This window comes from Callospermophilus lateralis, chromosome 11, assembly GCF_048772815.1.
Source record: "Callospermophilus lateralis isolate mCalLat2 chromosome 11, mCalLat2.hap1, whole genome shotgun sequence".
NCBI classification, from domain to species: domain Eukaryota; kingdom Metazoa; phylum Chordata; class Mammalia; order Rodentia; family Sciuridae; genus Callospermophilus; species Callospermophilus lateralis.
In genome coordinates, this window is record NC_135315.1 from 42,706,734 (window position 1) to 42,724,777 (window position 18,044).

Sequence of the window (18,044 nt, forward strand, 5' to 3'; positions counted from 1 at the left end):
CAGACCCTGTCTCAAAATGTAAAAAAGGGCTGGGATGTGATGCTCACTGGTTAAGCACCCTTGGATTCAATCCCCAGTACCAAAACGGTTAACAATAACCACAACAAAACAAGAATTGATGGTGGTGAAAATATGTATCAAGCAGAAAAAGACTTAGTTGGATTCATTTATATTTTAAAACCTGTTTATTTTTATTATTAGCAGATATTTTGTGGAAAATAATTTAATCTGTTTTGTGTTATTCAACCAGTAACCTCAATGGTGAACTTAACTCTTTTGGACTTTGCCATCTTCTGCACTGAAATTTTGGCACCTACGGAAGCTATCTTGACTTTCCATACTGCTTACCTATCACACAGCGGGTTGATGGTATATCTGGGCTAAAGTTGTGGCTTTTTTGAATCTATGACTCAAATAAAATTATTTTGAGTAAGAAATTTAGCCATTATTATTGAACACTGAATGACTTTGAATATTTACTTTGGTGCAGACTTGATAATGTTTATGAATGTATTTAAATTAAAATTACAAGGCAAAATTATGCTTATTTGAAATATTCTATTGTAAAGTCATTTGACAATGTTTTTTTGAATCACAATATCAAGTTTTTTTAATGTGCTTTGCATGCTGTCAGATGCTAAAACAAAAAGTAAGATTTCGATTCTGACACAGATTTGCCCCAGATGTGTTTTCTGAGTTTAAACTAAATTTCAGCACTATTTTTTAGACCTTGATGAAGATGCAGAGGAAATTTCCATATTTTAATGTTCATTTAATTGAAGTTGAGGAGCTTCCATTTAACTTTCAATTGATCTGCAAAGTGCTGACGTGGTAAAGTCAAATATCAAGAGAAGAAGCCAATGGAATTTTATTTTATAAGTGTCTTTTGAGAGACAAATATACTCAATTAAAACCATATGTTTGTGGATTTGTATCGATATTTGGCAGTACCTGGATGTGTGAAATTTTCAAAAATGAAATAAGTAAATGTCATTATAGATCAGCTTTAATAGATGAATGGAAGACATTTTGATGAACAGATAACTTTACTTTGTACCTATTTAGCAAAATGTAATCCCCCTAAAAGAGAATTTCATTGTTTCCATTACTAAACTGGCATTACAAAAACATTAATTATATTTTGAATATTGTCAATACATTTTTATAAAAAAATCTTATAAATACCTACATAATATCCTTGATTTTGTCTTTTGCCTCACAAAGCCTAAAATTTGTACTATCTCACCTTTTACAGAGAGAGTTTGCTGGTACTTAGTGTAGATTCACGATTTATTTGATCAGTGCCCATATGATAGACATTTAACTTATTTGTAATCTTCTGTTAACACAAATGGCCCTTCATGAACTACATTGTGCATTTATCATTTCTTATAATTAGTGTAAATATTCTTTCTTGCTACAGATTTCTTAAAGGAGGATTTTGGGTGAGGTGGTAAATGACTATGAATTTACTAGATTTGTTTAGTAATGCTTGTACTCTTTTGCATTATTACTGTTAATGAAAGTGTATGTGTTCCTTCTATCTTACTGTCAGTGTATAGTGGGGTTTTGCCTTTCTGATAGATAGTAAATGAAATCTTAGGATGGTTTTAATTTGTATTTCCCTTACCTTCAGTGGTGTTGAGCATATTTTCATGTCTGTTTGTCATCTTCACAGGTTTACTCTTTTACTGTCTTTTTCTTGTCTTTTCTAGAAACTACACATTTGAGATTTTAGGATGTCTAAAATCTGTTTTTCAAATCTCTATTTTATATACTAGGGATATTAACCCTTTTCTACCTAAATTTCAGACATCTCTTCCCCCCAAGTTTATCTTTTTGCTTTTGGTGTCTTTTTCCATGGTCCTTCCTCCCAAGTTTTCTTTATATTTTGCAATGCTAGGATTGAACTTTGATTCTCTCAGAAGGCGGGCATTCTGCCACTGAGCTATACCCCACCCCTAAGTTTTCTTTTTTTATATTGTTAAGTAGATTAGTAGATATGTGTTATCTTTTGGTGGTTGGTAGAGCAAGTGTTCTAATTCCCTTAGTATTTTTTATCTATCTGATTTTCTAGAGAGTGCTATGAATTTACTCTATTTATATCAACTTTAATGTTTTGTATATCATAATCTTGTACATGCTGTTTGTTCAGCAAACACATAAGGACAATAATTTTAAGATGTTGTATAGAATATAATTAAGTATATTCATTTTTTAAATCCCTCATTTTATTTATTTTTGTGTGGTGCTGAGGATTGAACCCGGGGCCTTGCACGTGCTAGGCGATCGCTCTGCCACTGAGCCACAATCCCAGCCCAAATTAAGTATATTCTTTAGTTTAATATTAACTGTAGGAAGTAGGGGGTAGGAGGTGGAGGTGGAGAGATGATATAAAGATTAATAAGACACATTTTGTTTGTATAGAAGAGAGAGAATTGCAATATAATATTATAAATACTGGGGAATGTCTTGAGGTATAAAGAGTGACCAACTCTTGCTAATAGGGTTAAAATTTGTATACATTATGACATTTAATCTAATCTTGAAAGATTTGAGTGGGAATTTGTTAGGCAGATAAAAGAGAAGATATTCATGGATCTGATTAGAAAATTTTTACATGAAGTAATTCTTTGTGTAGGGAATGGTGATATTACTGGGGATTGAACCCAGTGATACTCTTATCACTGGACAACATTCCTATCCATTTTTATTTTGAGACAGTCTTGCTTAATTGCTGAGGCTGGCCTCAAACTTTTGAGATCCTTTTGCTTCAGAGTCCTAAATTGCTAGGATTATAGGCATGCACCACCATGCCTGGCATAAAATAATTCTTAAAATATTAAAACTTCATCATTCAAAAAATTTAAATAAGATCTTAACACTGTTTTTATTTAAAGCCTTTTAGAGATCAATTAATTATGTATTTTTAATTCTCTTTAAAATTTTTTTTAAAATATTTATTTAGTTGTAGATGAATACACACTATCTTTATTTATTTTTATGTGGTGCTGAGGATCAAACCCAGTGCTTCACACATGTGAGGCAAGTGCTTGACCACTGAGCTACAGCCCCAACCCCTAAAATTTTGTGTTTAAGTTGTAGACACAGTACTGTTATTTTATTTTTATGTGGTGCTGAGGCTCAAACCCAGTGCCTCACATGTGCTAGGCAGGTGCTCTATATACCACTGAGCTACACCCCCAGCTCAATTAATTAAACATTAACACTTTGTTTTTTCCTTTCTGGCTATGCTGGGAGTCTAATCCAGGGCCTCACATATGCTACACAGGTGCTCTACCAATGAGCTACATTCCCAGCCCCATAAATATTAACAATTTAAATGGAATTTAGTTCAACTATCTCATTTAAGGAATGAGAAGTCAAGTAACCTTTCTATGTTCACATGTCTTGGGAAAAATATAATTGGTACTTGTTGTTCTAGGTAATTTCCAAAGTATGGAAATTGGTTAAAGTATATGGGGCAACCTTGGGTATATGTTAGAAATGAAATACAAATTTGACAGTTTATACCTTTTGACTGCAGTGTAGTATTATGTTAGGGAGTTAGAAAGGACAGATGAATATGTTTTATATAGCTGCAAAGACATCTTCTAACAGGAATTAAAATTGCTTCAGTTATGTGCTTAGAAGTCACATAAAGAGCATAGGAAGAATTGGAGCTTTTTTCCCCTTAGAAGTCTAATGAAATCAGTTCTAAAGGGGTTTTATTTTGTTTTGTTTGGGCACTAGAGATTGAACCCTGGGTACTTTACTACTGAGCTACATTTTCAGCCCCCTTTATTTTTTATTTTGAGGCAGGGTCTCACTGAATTGATGAATCTGGCCTGGATCTTGAGATTCTTCTGCCTCAGCCTCTTAAACTGTTGGAATTACAAGTGCATTTGACCATGCCTGGCAATTCTGAAGTTTTTTAAAATTACTGAAATTAAGAGAATAGCAAACATTTATTATGCCATAGTACTAGTCTGTGCTTACACTTATTAACTCATTTAATCCTCACAACTATTCTATGGAATAGGTTATTATTTTCATTTTTACAGATTAGGAAAACGAGACTACCCAAATTCACAGCTTATAAATAGTGTTGGTGAGATTCATATTCAGGCAACATCAGTCCAGAACCCAGATTCTGAAGTGTCTCAATTAGGACAGCTATTTTAAAAATTGGAGAATCTGATACACAGGAATTGGTAGCAGAACCACCAAGGAATTGACTGGTTATCTCTAGGTCTTCTTAGCTAAAGAGTTAGTTGATAAAGGCCATATATTAATGTACATCTGGTAAATCAGTTATCTGTGTTGAATTCATCTTTCTTCTACTGCGTATGATTTGGCTAATACAGTCATGTGGCATCTGAAAGGAATAAAAAGTGTGCCATGTTACATCTTTTGTGTATTATATATATAAAGATCATTAATAGAGTCTTCTTGTTGTTAAAAACACTGTGGAACTGGGGTTGTGGCTCAGTGGTAGAGCACTCGCCTAGCGCGGGTGAGGCACTGGGTTTGATCCTCAGCACCACACAAAAATAAATAAATAAGAATAAAGGCATTGTGTGCACAACTAAAAAAATACTTAAACAAACAAACAAACAAACACACTGTGAGTAAATCTTGGGTTATTATGTATGTGTTTTTTTTTTTTTTTTTTTTTTTTTTTTTGGTGTGTGTGTGTATGTGTGTACACCAGGGGATTGAACCCAGGGGCACTTAACCACTGAGCCACCAACCCAACCCTTGTTCTGTTTTATCTTTTTTCTGTTTTATTTTTATGTGTGTGGTGCTGGGGATTGTACCCAGGGCCTTGTGCATGTGAGGGAAGTACTCTACCAACTAAACTGTATCCCCAGTCCATCTGTTTTATTTTGAGACAGGGTCTCACTAAGTTGCAGAGGCTGGCTTTGAACTTATGCTTCTCCAGCCTCAGCCTCCAAGATGCTGGGATTATAGTGTGAACCACCATGCCTGGCTATTTTGTTTGCTTTTAATAATCTTTGTATTGTACTATCTCTTTTGCTCGCAGACTATTTCAAATTAGATGAACCTTTTTTCCTTTTTTTTAATACTTATTTTTTAGTTGTATGCACATAATAGCTTTATTTTATTTATTTATATGTGGTGCTGAGGATCAAACCCAGGACCTCACACGTGCTAGGCAAGTGCTCTACCGCTGAGCCACAACCCTAGCCCTGAGCCTTTTTTTCTTTATTTTCTTTCTTTCTTTTTTTTTTCCTGGTACTGGGAGTTGAACCCAGGGGTGCTTTACCACTGAGTTACATATCCAGTCATTTTTATTTTTTATTTTGAGATAGCATCTCACTAAATGGTCTAGGCTGGCTTAAAACCTGAGATCCTCCTGCCTTAGCCTCCCCAGTCACTGGCATTACAAGCATGTACCACCACACTATCATGCCCAGTTTAGAATTAGATAAATTTTGATATAGAAATAAGTATTCAAATAGAAAATAAATAGTAATAAATATTTATATAGAAATTCTCCTGAAATATAAAGATGTATGTAAATTTTAAAAGTTCTTTACTGTAGAAATTTTTTTTAAGTGCTTCAGGTGATTATGATAATGAGCTAGGCTTAGGAACTACTGCAATAGTAGCCCACACTATCATTTCAGTGAAATTCTAGGCCTGACATAATTTTGTAGGTGCTGTCAGTAAATGATCTTAATTATTTTTAGCAGCTTTTAACATTCCTACTTTTTTTTTTTTTTTCTTATTTCTCTACAGTACTTTATGCCAACGTGGCTTCATTCATACAGATGAACCAAGGATTGGGATAGCAGTATAAAATTAGAATAAGACAGCTGACTGCCCAGCAGGATGCCATCAACTAACAGAGCAGGCAGTCTAAAGGACCCCGAAATTGCAGAGCTCTTCTTCAAAGAAGATCCAGAAAAGCTCTTCACAGATCTCAGAGAAATTGGCCATGGAAGCTTTGGAGCAGTCTATTTTGTAAGTGTTCAAGGGTTATGTCAGAGTAAAAAACAAAAATATAAAGAGAACTAGAGTTTGCTCAGTAGAAGGATTCTTAATATGCTCTCACAACATGCTTCTTATACCAGATGTATCTACAAACATCAAGCAGTCAATCAGTTCTGCAGCAAACATCAACTCAATGTCCTCTAATTCAATTTTTGTACCAATAGTATCCACAAATTGTGTCAGATCCCACAGGGTGAGGGTTCAGTCCCATTAGACTGCCCCATCCCCACTTCAGATGCCAGTTGAAATTTCCAGGTTGTGTTTCTGACTGACCAGCTAGAAATCTCAGTTTAACAACACCTTTTTGGGGTTTTATTATTTTGCTGGAGTAGTTTACAGTTTTAGGGGAAACAGTTTATCATGATTATATAGGATGTTTTAAAGATACAAATACTTCTCTTCACACAGCCAGATAAAGAGATGTAGAATGAAGTCTAGAGTGCTAGATAAGTTTTTCTTTACTTTCTTGGAAGCCTCTGAACTCAGTCCTTTTGGACTTTTTATTATTGTGATTGATTAAATTATTGGTCACTTGTAATTAATTCAACCTTCAGAGTCTTTTCTTTCTCCTGAAGGTTGGGGGTGAGGTTGTGAGTTCCAAACCTAAGTATGTAGTTTGTTTCCTTGGCAACTAGCCCACCATCCTGTGGCTATCTAGAGACTTTCCACAAACCATCTCTTTTACTCATTTTGCTCCAGCATTCCAAATATTATATGTGCTCAATTTCCTACTATTTATAGGATGGCTTATATATATGTAAAAGACACTATATTTATAGGATGGCTTATATATATGTAAAAGACACTCCCACCCTCCCTCCCTCTTTTCCTCTCCTCTTTCTCGCTTCCTCTCCATGGGGATGGAACCTAGACCTGCGTGAATGCTACACAAGTACTCTAGCACTGAATCACATTTCAGCCCCATGTCTTTTCCATTTTAACTGAACATTTATCATGCACAGTAGCCATAATTTTTGCAGTTTAAGTGTGATAGCAAAACTAGCACAGATTTTTTTCTTCATAATTTCATGAATAGTCATTCTTACTGTAGATTTTATCAACAAAAGCATACAGTTTTTTTCCCTCCTTATTAAATCAAGAACTTAAGTTGCTGTTTTACTTATAGGAAATACTTTATGATTTCTCTTTGACACATCCAAATTGCCAACACTTGTGCTTAAGGGCTATTAAATCATTAATTGACCCAAGCATTGGATACTGTAGCAGTTACATCAGGTAACAAAAGAAGTTTGTTAAGACATTAATGGGTGGGTAGCACATGCACCATGGATACTCTGGACAAAGAGATGATTCATTCATGTCCTGGGCAGGATGGAGAAATTACTCAGAACAGCACACAATTTAAAACTTTCAGAGAAAGTCTCTCTTTTGGCTTTGAGAAAGAGAGAGGATCACAAAAGAAGATCAGAGATATCTTGGTTTTCAGTCTGCATTTTAGTTCAGAGTACTGATCATGTCAAATGGCCATATTTTGTGATACTGTTTTCTCAACAAGTTCCTGTTTTCAATTTTGAATGTATACTGAGGAATGGAATCCTAGGTTCTCTGTTTATCTTAGAGGAACTATCAAACTGCACCATAGTAGCTGTACCACCAGCAGATTAAAAGTGTTCCAGTATCTCTACATCTGTGACAATGTTATAGTTTCAATTAAATTATTTTGATTATAGCCATCATACTAGGTGTGAAGATCTCATTGAGGTTTTGATTTGCATTTCTTTAATGACTAGTGATGTTGAAGGTCTTTTCATGTGCCATTTGTATTTCTTCTTTGCCCATTTGGGTATTAAATCTTTTTGGGTTTTTTTTTTTTTTTTTTGGTGCAGTGCTTAACCCAAGGTTTCTAGCCTGCCGGGCAAGTGCTGTACCACTGAGTTATACTCCCAGCTCAGAATATTAAATCTTTATCATGATTTACAAACATTTTCTCCCATTCTGTAGTTTATCTTTTCCTTTTCTTGATAAATTTTTTTAATATTGTTTTTAATTGTTGTTGGACCTTTATTTACTGATATGTGGTGCTGAGAATCGAACCTGGTGCTTCACACATGCTAGGCAAGAGCTTTACCTCTGAGCCACAACCCCAACCCTGATAAAATATTTTGATACACAGAAGTTTACATGTCTTGGTTTCCTTTTCAAATGAGTTCACCATATTATCTAGGTTTATTTCTGAACTCTTGATTCTATTACATTTTTTGTATGCCTACACTATTTTGATAGCCTAGAATATGCAAAATAGATGCACCACACTATTTTGATTATTGTGCCTTCATAGTAAGTTTGATTTCAAGAAGTTTTTCTCTCCCAACTTTTTTATTCTTTATAAGGATTGTTTTAGGGCCCATTAAAATTCAAATATTAAGTCTTCTAAATCCATGAACACAGGATGACTTTCTAAATATCTGTTTAGATCTTTAATTTTTTACAGCTGTATTTCAAAGGGTTTGTTTTTGTTTTGTGGTGCTAGGAATTCAAACCGGGACCTTATACATGCTAGACAAGTACTCTACCAATGAACTATCTCTCCACTCCCTATTTTTGAGTTTTAAATGTGCAAATGTTTCACTGCCGTTAAATTTATTTCTAAATGGAATTACTTTCTAAATTTTCTCTTTGAATTTTTTATCGCTGCTGTATATAAACATAGCTGATTTGTGTATTAATCTTGTATCTGACAAGTTAGCTGAATTTATTTGCTTTGATAGCTTTCTTTTGAATTCTTTGGAATTTCTATATTTAGGAGCACATTGTCTGCAAATGGGGCTGTTTTACTTATTCCTTTGAAACTTGCATGGCTTTGATTTATTTTTCCTGTCTTAGTTGCTCAGATTTTAACAGCTGTACACATTGCCTTATTTTCCTTTACTTCTTTTACCCTCAAATTGACCAAAAGAAAAGAGAAAAAAAGGAATATAATGATGTTCATCACAGCATTATATTTAATAGCAAAAAAAGAGAGAAAGAACCTAAATATCTAATCATATGAAATGATAAAGCAAATTATGATAAATCAAATATATAATGAAATCTGGAGAGCAACTAAATATTATACATAAATTAATATAAAAAATAAGAAATTCCACAAAATAAAACAAACAATGTGTTTGTTGTAGAAAGCAAGTGGTGAATGACAGCATATATATATATAAACTTATGTGTAAAAGATATGTAGGGGTTGAGGGTGGCTCAGTTGCAGAGTGCTTCCCTGGCACATCTGAGACACGAGTTTGATCGTCAGCACCCCACAAAAACAAATGAAATATAGGTATTACGTCCACCTACAACTAAAAAAATATTTATATATATATGTATGTAGGATATAGAGTGATTCTTTCATCAGGGAATCCATTTGATTCTAGACTTTTCTTTCTAGGGAGGTTTTTGTTTTTGTACTGGGGATTAAACCCAGGGGTGTTTGACCACTAAGCTACATCTCTAGCCTGTCTTTTTATTTCTTATTTTTTATTTTGAGACAGGGACTCATTAACAGGACTCGATAAGGTAGGCCTTACTAAATGACTGAGAGTAACTTTGAACTTGGCAATTCTCCTGCCTCAGCCTCTGGAGCCACTGGAATTACAGGTGTATGTCATCATGCCCAGCCTCTTGGGAGGTTTTTGATTACAGATTCAATCTCTCTCTCTCTCCCTCCCTCCCTCCCTCTTCCTCTCTCCCCACCCTCTTTTAATAGACATAATACCTTTTTTTTTTTTTTAATGTGGTGCTGAAGATCAAACCCAGTGTCTCACACTGTTATTAGATCTATTGAGATATTTAAAAATTTTCTTGAGTTAGGTAATTTTGGGGTTTCTAGGAATTTATTTTTATCTGATTCATGGGCAATGGTGTTCTCATATAATCCTTTTTTGGCTTTTATGAATAAAATTGCTGTGAACATTCTTATCCCGGTCTCTTTGAACAATTCCATTTTTCTGCATAAATACTGAGAATGGAATTGTTGGGTCATAGGGCAGGTATAAATTTAGTTTTGTAACAAATTTTCATACTTTTTCATCAAGACAGAAATTTTATACTCCTGGCAGCAGTGCACAAGAATTCTGTTTGCTTTATGTCCTCTCCAACCTTTGATGTTGACAGATATTTGAATTTCAGCCATTATGATGGATGTGTAGTACTCTTTTTTTTTTAAGCATTTTTAAAATTTATTTTTTAGCTGTAGTTGGACACAACACCTTTATTTATTTATTTGTTTATCTATCTGTCTTGTCTGTCTGTCTGTCTGTCTATCTATCTTATCTATCTGTGGTGATGAGGATTAAACTCAGGGCCTCGCACGTGCTAGGCGAGCACTCTACCACTGAGCCAGGACCCCAGTCCAGGATGTGTAGTACTCTTTTATATGGTTTTTATTTTGTTATGAGAGGGTGTCTCACTTTGTTGCCCAGGCTGGTCTTGAACTCATGAGCTCAAGCCATCTTCCCCACTCAGCCTCTCAAATAACTGGGATGACAGACATACAACACTGTGCCCGCTCAGTATGGTTTTAATATCTTTCCTTCTTGATTGGTCATGTTGAGTGCCTTTTCATGGGGTTTAATGGCTATTTACATATCTTCGGCAGTGTTTGTTAAAATATTTTGTCCTTTAAAAAAAAGTGCCCTATTTTTCTTTTTTGATTTGTAGGAGGAGTTCTTTTTATGTTCTAGCATTTGTCAGTACTCGTTTGTTTTCTGTTGGTTAGGGTCCCACTGTGTGTCCCAGACTGGTCTTGATCTTGTGGGCTCAAGTGATTCTGCCGCATCAGCCTCTTGGGTAGCTGGGATTACAGGCATGTATCTTCATGTCAGGATACTATATGTTTTGCAAATGTTTACTATATTCAGTTAGGAGTTATGCTTAGTATATACCAGGAGAACAAATATGGTTGGTTAACTTCTTTAGAACTTGGGAATCCTTCCATAATGTGTTGGGCTTTTTGTTCTTTTTGTTCTGGTTTGTCTGTTCTGTCAGTAACCCAAAGGTGGTATGTTTCTTTTTTTTTTAATATTTATTTTTTAATTGTAGTTGTCAATACCTTTATTTTATTTATTTTTATGTGGTGCTGAGGATTGAACCCTGGGCCTCACATGAACTAGGCAAGCACTCTACCGCTGAGCCACAACCATAGCCCCCCAAAGGTGATATATTTTTAAACCGTGTATCAGAAGCTGGTTTAGGAGAGATTGGCATTTAAGCATAATAGGAGATCCTGAATTAGAAACAAAATTGCTTTAAAGGACATTACTAAGACAGTTGTTAAATTTTTTAAAAAATATTTTTTAGTTTTCAAGATTTTTTTTTATAGTATTTAATTTTATGTGGTATTGAGGGTTGAACCCAGGGCCTCCCACATGCCAGGCAACAACTCTACCACTGAGCTACAATCCCAGCCCAATTTGTTGAAATTTTAATATGAACTATGTATGTTCAACTATATGTATGGATGATAGGATTATATCAGTGCTGAATTTCTTTACACACACACAGACACACACAGACACACACATTCTCTCTTGTAGATGGATGCAATACCTATATTTATTTATTTTTATGTGGTGCTGAGGATGGAACCCAGTGCTTCACACATGCTAGGCAGGCACTGTACCACTAAGCTACAATCCCTGGCCAGTGCCACATTTCTTAATTTGATCATTGTACTGTGGTTATACAAGAGAATGTTCTTGTTCTCAGGATGTATATGAAGAAGTGTTTCTGTCTAATATCACATGACTCTTCAATAATAAAATAGTAATATGTATGTTTAGATAGAAAATTCTAGAGCAAATGTGGCAAAATGTTTGCTATGTATTTATTTATATAAGGGGCTGACAATAGCTCACAGGCAAGATCCAACCTGTGACTGCTTTTGCTCAGCTCCCAAACTAAGAATGATTTATACATTAAAAAAAAAAAAAAAAAAAAGGGACTGAGGGTGTCGCTTTGGTAGTCATGCACAAAGCAATGGGGTTTGATCTCAAGGACTGAAAAAAGAATATGCAAGAGAGATTGTATATGGCCTACAGTGCCTATTGCTGCCTTTCCCTTTATTGAAAAAGTTTGGGGATTGCACATGCTAGGCAAGTGTTCTTTTATTAAGCTATATTCCCAGTCCTAAGTTTCCCAATTACCAATATAGAGGAAGACATGACAAGGGATTATTGTGCTATACTGACTTCACTCTGTTTTAACACTTATTTCATAAAATACATGCTGACTTAAGAAGCCAAAATCTGAAGTTAAGGTTAAGACAATTCCAGAAATCCAGGGGCAACTGACCAAGAGCACATATTTTTCTTTTATTGTCTTGTTGTTTGGGAAATACACAACACATAGAAAAGGAAAGTTTGAATATAGCCTAGAACTGAATCTATTTGCTGAAATTCCATTTCTAGATATTCTGGGTATTCTGTGGTATCAGATAAAGCCATGTGTGAATGTATATTCTTCTGTTTTTTCCTTTCTGCCTACCTCCAACCCATGACAGTATTAAATGCAGTGTCTTGTTCATAGAGGGAAGACCTTCTCTTTAGATAACTAAAAGTAGTCCTTATAGCATGTCCTTGAATTTTCATTAATTGGCAGTAGGGATCACATTAAATTAAAAAATACTGTAATTGAGGCAGCCAGTATTGCTGTCTCATCAAGAAATCTAATCACAGACTGGCATCATAGTATTTGAAACCAAACCAGAGGATCAGATATCCAAGAGGATTATTATCTGTAGATTGCAAGGAAGATAAACATTCTCTTTCAGTCTCCAATACTTTAAATAGAACCAATATGATGTCAGTAGATAGGCCATAGGATGTGGAAATTAAAGAGCCAAAGAGAACACCTATTTAGGAAGTAAGTAGTTTTTAAGAAATGTGGCTGAGGGCTAGGGATGTGGCTCAAGCGGTAGCGTGCTCGCCTGGCATGCGTGCGGCCTGGGTTCGATCCTCAGCACCACATACAAACAAAGATGTTGTGTCTGCTGAAAACTAACAAATAAATATTAAAAAAAAAAAAAGAAAGAAAGAAATGTGGCAGACCACATATGTGATCCTAATAAGATCATTTATTTACTTTGTAAAAGTTTTTTGTTTATTCATTTTTAAAAATGGGATATAGTATCTCCTAGTATAAGATTATACTAATCTGTACTTATTTATTACAAATTATATGTTTTCCAACATTTACATAAATTGTTTAGTGTTATTCACATTTGTGTTATGAGAATGATTATTGATAGTTATTTCGGATCATTCTTGTATAAATATATAAATAAATTCATTATAATTTCCCAAATGGATCTTTACAGGCAATTTTCTAGTTTAAGACGAAACAAATGATTATATGTATTTTCTTTTTTCCTACTCTACTTTTGTTATTCTTTTGCTCTCTACTACCTATAGTTTGTCTTTAGATCTGCAGCTAATTTTATCTTTACTCATTTTCTCTTGCAATGAGAGTAAGTGACATGTAGTATTGTATTTCTCTTTAATTACCCATAGTTCATTTGGTTCTGAGCTACCTAGTATTTTATTATGTAAACAAATACTTTTGTAAACTTTTCTATTACTTATTCTATATTAGAAGATTCCATGTCTTTTCAGTTAATTAATATTATCTTACTGCAAATAAATGTGGAAATCATTTACCTCTTTATTCATGATGCTATTCTTGTCATGTATTACATATAAATATATTAATAAATTCATGATACAATGTTATATTTTTTGGTTTAAACAATTTTTTTTTTATTGTTTGTTACATCCCCAGTTTCTTTCTTTTTTTTTTTTTTTTTGGAACCGGGGATTGAACTCGGAGGCCCTCAACCACTGAGCCACATTTCCAGCCCTTTTTGTATTTGTTTTAGAGACAGGGTCTCACTGAGTTGCTTAGTGCCTTGCTGTTGCTGAGGCTGGCTCTGAACTGGCGATCCTTCTGCCTCAGCTTCTGGAGCCGCTGGGATTGTAGACATGTGCCACCTCGCCCCGCAACAGTTCTTTTATTTTTTATTTTGAGACAGAATCTTGCTAAGTTGCCCAGATGGTCTCTAACTTATTATCCTCCTGCCTCAGCCTTCTGAGTCACTGGAATTGCAATCATGCACCACTAGGCTTGGCTGCTATACATTTTTTGGAAGCAACTTTGAAGGAATAATTTATAGATGCTCTCCTTTTTTAAAAAGAACTTTTTAACTGGGTATAGTGGTACATGCATGTAGGCTTAGCTGCTCAGGAGACTGATGCAGGAAGATCCATTGATTCCAGGAGTTTGAGGTCATCCAGAGTAACGTAGCAAGACCTGTCTCAAAAACAAACAAACAAAAAAGTATACACACACACACACACACACCACACACGTGTAGGAAGGATATATATACACATACACAACATATACACACACATACATATATGTGTAGGATTGAACCCAGGGATGCTTAACCAGTGAGACACATCCCCAGTTCTTTGTTTAAATAAAATTATTTTTTATTTTATTTATTTATTTATTTTTTTGAGATGGGCATCACTAAGTTGGTTAGGGCCTTCTTAAAATGCTGAGGCTGGCTGTGAATTTGTGAGTTGCTGGGATTATGGCATGGCACCACACCCTGCTCTTGAGGTATAATTTACAGGACACAAATCCACAAATCTACCAGTTTTAAGTTTATATTTCAGTGATTTTTAAAAAAAAAATAAATTTCAGTTTTGCAACCATCTCCATAATCGAATTTTAAAACACTTATGTCTGGGAATTTATTAAAGCCTGAATTGAAAATGTGTTTCTCCACATGTAATTTGAGGTGGTTTTGAGTATTTTACTAAACTCATTTAAAATATTTAGCCGTGGGCTGAGGCTGTAGCTCAGTGGTATAACACTTGCTCGCAGGTGTGAGGCCCTGAATTCAATCCTCAGCACCACATAAAAATAAATGAATACAAATCAAGATATTAAATAAAATGAAATATTTAGCAGTTATTCTTTTGTGTCTTCTTAATGTTATATATTATTTCATTCATACATAATGAGTTTGCCCTTTTGCTAAAGATAAAAAGAGTCAATTATAATGCTTCTGTTATGCTTTTTTATTTGTTCAGAATTTCTGCAACATTGTTAAATCATCATTCTGATAGCATTTTAGGACTCTTGATCCTGATTAGCAATTGGTTTCAATAGATATGATTTATTATGTTTGAGGAATTTACTACATTTAGAATTAGGCTTTTCCTGTGCTTCCAGCATTTATTGAAAGTTTACATGTGTTTTCCCCTTCGATTTTTAAAAAAATTGTGGAAAATTATTAAATATTTTTGTAGCATCAAAATCTTTTGCATTCCTGTGATTGTATATGTTATCCAAATGAAAAGTTCTTTTCACCAGGCTCAGGAGACTGAGGCAGGAGGATTGAGAGTGCAAAGCCAGCCTCAGCAACAGTGAAGTGCTAAGCAACTCAGTGAGACCTTGTCTCTAAATGAAATACAAAATAGGGCTGGGGATGTGGTTCAGTGGTTGAGTTTCCCTGAGTATAACCCCCACACCCTCCTCCCCACCATGCCAGGGAAAAAAAAGAAGTTCTTTTCATGCCCTGTAAAATTGGTTTTGTAAAATTTACAAATGAAATTGGTACTTAACTTTCCATTTTGTGCTGTTCATAAGGTTTTAGTATCTTACAGGCATTATAGGGTATACTACCTTTGTAAAATTAATGGGATAGCTTTTCTTTTCTTCCCCCTCACCTGAAAGTTTCCCCTGGTAACACTTTTTTCCATTAAAGACTGTTTTAAAGGTAATTGATTCATTTTGTCATCTTTTTAATCTTTCACCATTGTTTTACTTGTGTTTTATTCTTTGGACCAGTATTAATAATGTATTCTTGCCTAGAAAGTTGTCCATTTCATACCTATAAATACTAGTCTTGTTTTGTCTCTTTATTTATAATATTACTCTGTTTACCTTTTCCTCTCAACTAGGTTATAGGTTGTTTATTTTGCTTTCCAAAATACTAGCACCTGGATAATTTTATGAGTTTTGGTGTTATTATTTGTTGTTATTTTTTAAATGTTGTTTAAAAGGAAGGGTTTTAGTTCATTTTATTTTTTAAGTAAATTTTATTGTGTATATTTGAGGTTTATAAACTTATCAGATACTTAGAAACAGTGAAGTGGACTGAAATGAAGTAGGTTAACATGTCTGTCATCTTACCTTTTTTAAAAATATATATATTTATTTTAGTTGTAAATGGATTTTTATTTTATTTATATGTGGTGCTAAGACTTGAACCCAAGGCTTCACACATGCTAAGCAAGTGCTCTACCACTGAGCCACAATCCCAGCCCCATTTCACTTACTTTTTGTGTGTGACAAAGCAGCTATAACCTACTTATTTAACAGAAGTCCACAATATAATACAATTTTATTAATATTAATTTTCATATTACAATTAGGTTTTTAGACTTGTTGCGTATCTTAAATATTTTCTAGGGCTGGGGATGTGGCTCAAGGGGTAGCACGCTCCGCTGGCATGCGTGTGGCCCGGATTCGATCCTCAGCACCATATACAAACAAAGATGTTGTGTCCGCTGAAAACTAAAAAAATAAATATTAAAAAAAAATTCTGTCTCTCTCTCTCTCTCTCTAAAAAAAAAAATTTTTTTTTAAATATTTTCTATTTTCCATTCTTTGACTTAACATCTCCTTATTTCTTGTCCCACTTAAAGGAGTTTTGATGTCCTTTTTGACATAGTTGTTTATAAATGCTTTTATTCTCAAAGAAATGTTTGCTCAGATTAAATTTATTGATTTTTACAATGATCCTTTTAAAATTCTTTTTTTGAAGGCACGGGATGTGCGTACCAACGAAGTGGTGGCCATCAAGAAAATGTCTTATAGTGGAAAGCAGTCTACAGAGGTAGGTTAAATATGTACATTTTTATTTATATGTTAGGGAATGAAATACTACTTTTAATTGGAGACACATTGGAGACACAAGGTTGGAACTCTTTTAGGAATTTTAATGTATAATATACACAAAAGTGTACAAGCTGGGTGTGGTAGTGCACACCTGTAATCCTAACAGCTCTGGAGGCTGAGGCAGGAGGTTCGAGAGTTCAATGATAGCCTCAGCAAAAAAAAAGCAAGGTGCCTAAACAACTCAATGAGACCCTGTTTCTAAATAAAATATAAAATAGGGCTGGGAATGGGCTCAGTGGTCAAGTGCCCCTTAGTTAAATCCCCAGTATTGCCCCCCCCAAAAAAAAAACAATAACAGCAATAAAATAAATATGTGCAAATCTTACATTTGTACCTGAATGAATTTTTCTTATTTAAGTATTAATGTGTGGCCAGAACAAAAAATGTTAATGGCAGCCCCAAAGCCCTCCCAACTTGTGTCCTCTATTTTTGGGTTACTATTATTCTGATTCTTTTTTATTCTAAATTTGTTTATAAAATATAATCTATCTCTCTCTCTCTCTCTCTCTCTCTCTCTTTTGTGGTTCTGGGAATTCAACCCTGGCCTTCATACATGCTAGGCAAATTCTATACCTCAGAAGTATATCACCAGCTCATAATCTACTTTTTCATAAATTTATTTTTTTAGTTGTTGTTGGACCTTATTTCTGTTCATTTATTTATATGTGGTGCTGAGTATTGAACCTATTGACTCACACATGTGAGGCAAGTGCTATACACACTGAGCTATAACCCCAGTTCCTCATAATCTACTTCTTAAATCTAAAATTCTGAGAGTGTTTAATTTAAAAAATTTTAAAAGATTTTAATTATGATGAAATATGCATAACAAAACTTGCCATCTTAAACATTTATAAATGTACAGTTCAGTAGCATTAATTATATTCATATTATTTTGCCACCATTATTACTATCCTTCTCCAAAACTTTTTCATTTTGCCAAACTGAAACTCTATATTTATTAAAGAATAATTCTCCATTCCCCAGCCCCTACCAACCACCATTCTATTTTTCCTTTCTCTTATGAATTTGAGTACTGTAGA

The 18,044-nt window shown here is 34.3% G+C and overlaps 1 protein-coding gene across 1 annotated transcript in view; it reads left to right on the forward strand.

The window, feature by feature from the left end:
• Taok1 (TAO kinase 1) overlaps window positions 1-18,044 on the forward strand; it is a 133,443-nt gene that overhangs the window by 46,787 nt on the left and 68,612 nt on the right. The window contains exons 2-3 of the mRNA XM_076869280.1: window positions 5,767-5,991; window positions 16,868-16,939. Of these exons, the coding sequence (XP_076725395.1) occupies window positions 5,860-5,991; window positions 16,868-16,939 (204 nt within the window). The 5' untranslated portion in view covers window positions 5,767-5,859. The remainder of the gene's footprint in view (window positions 1-5,766; window positions 5,992-16,867; window positions 16,940-18,044) is intronic.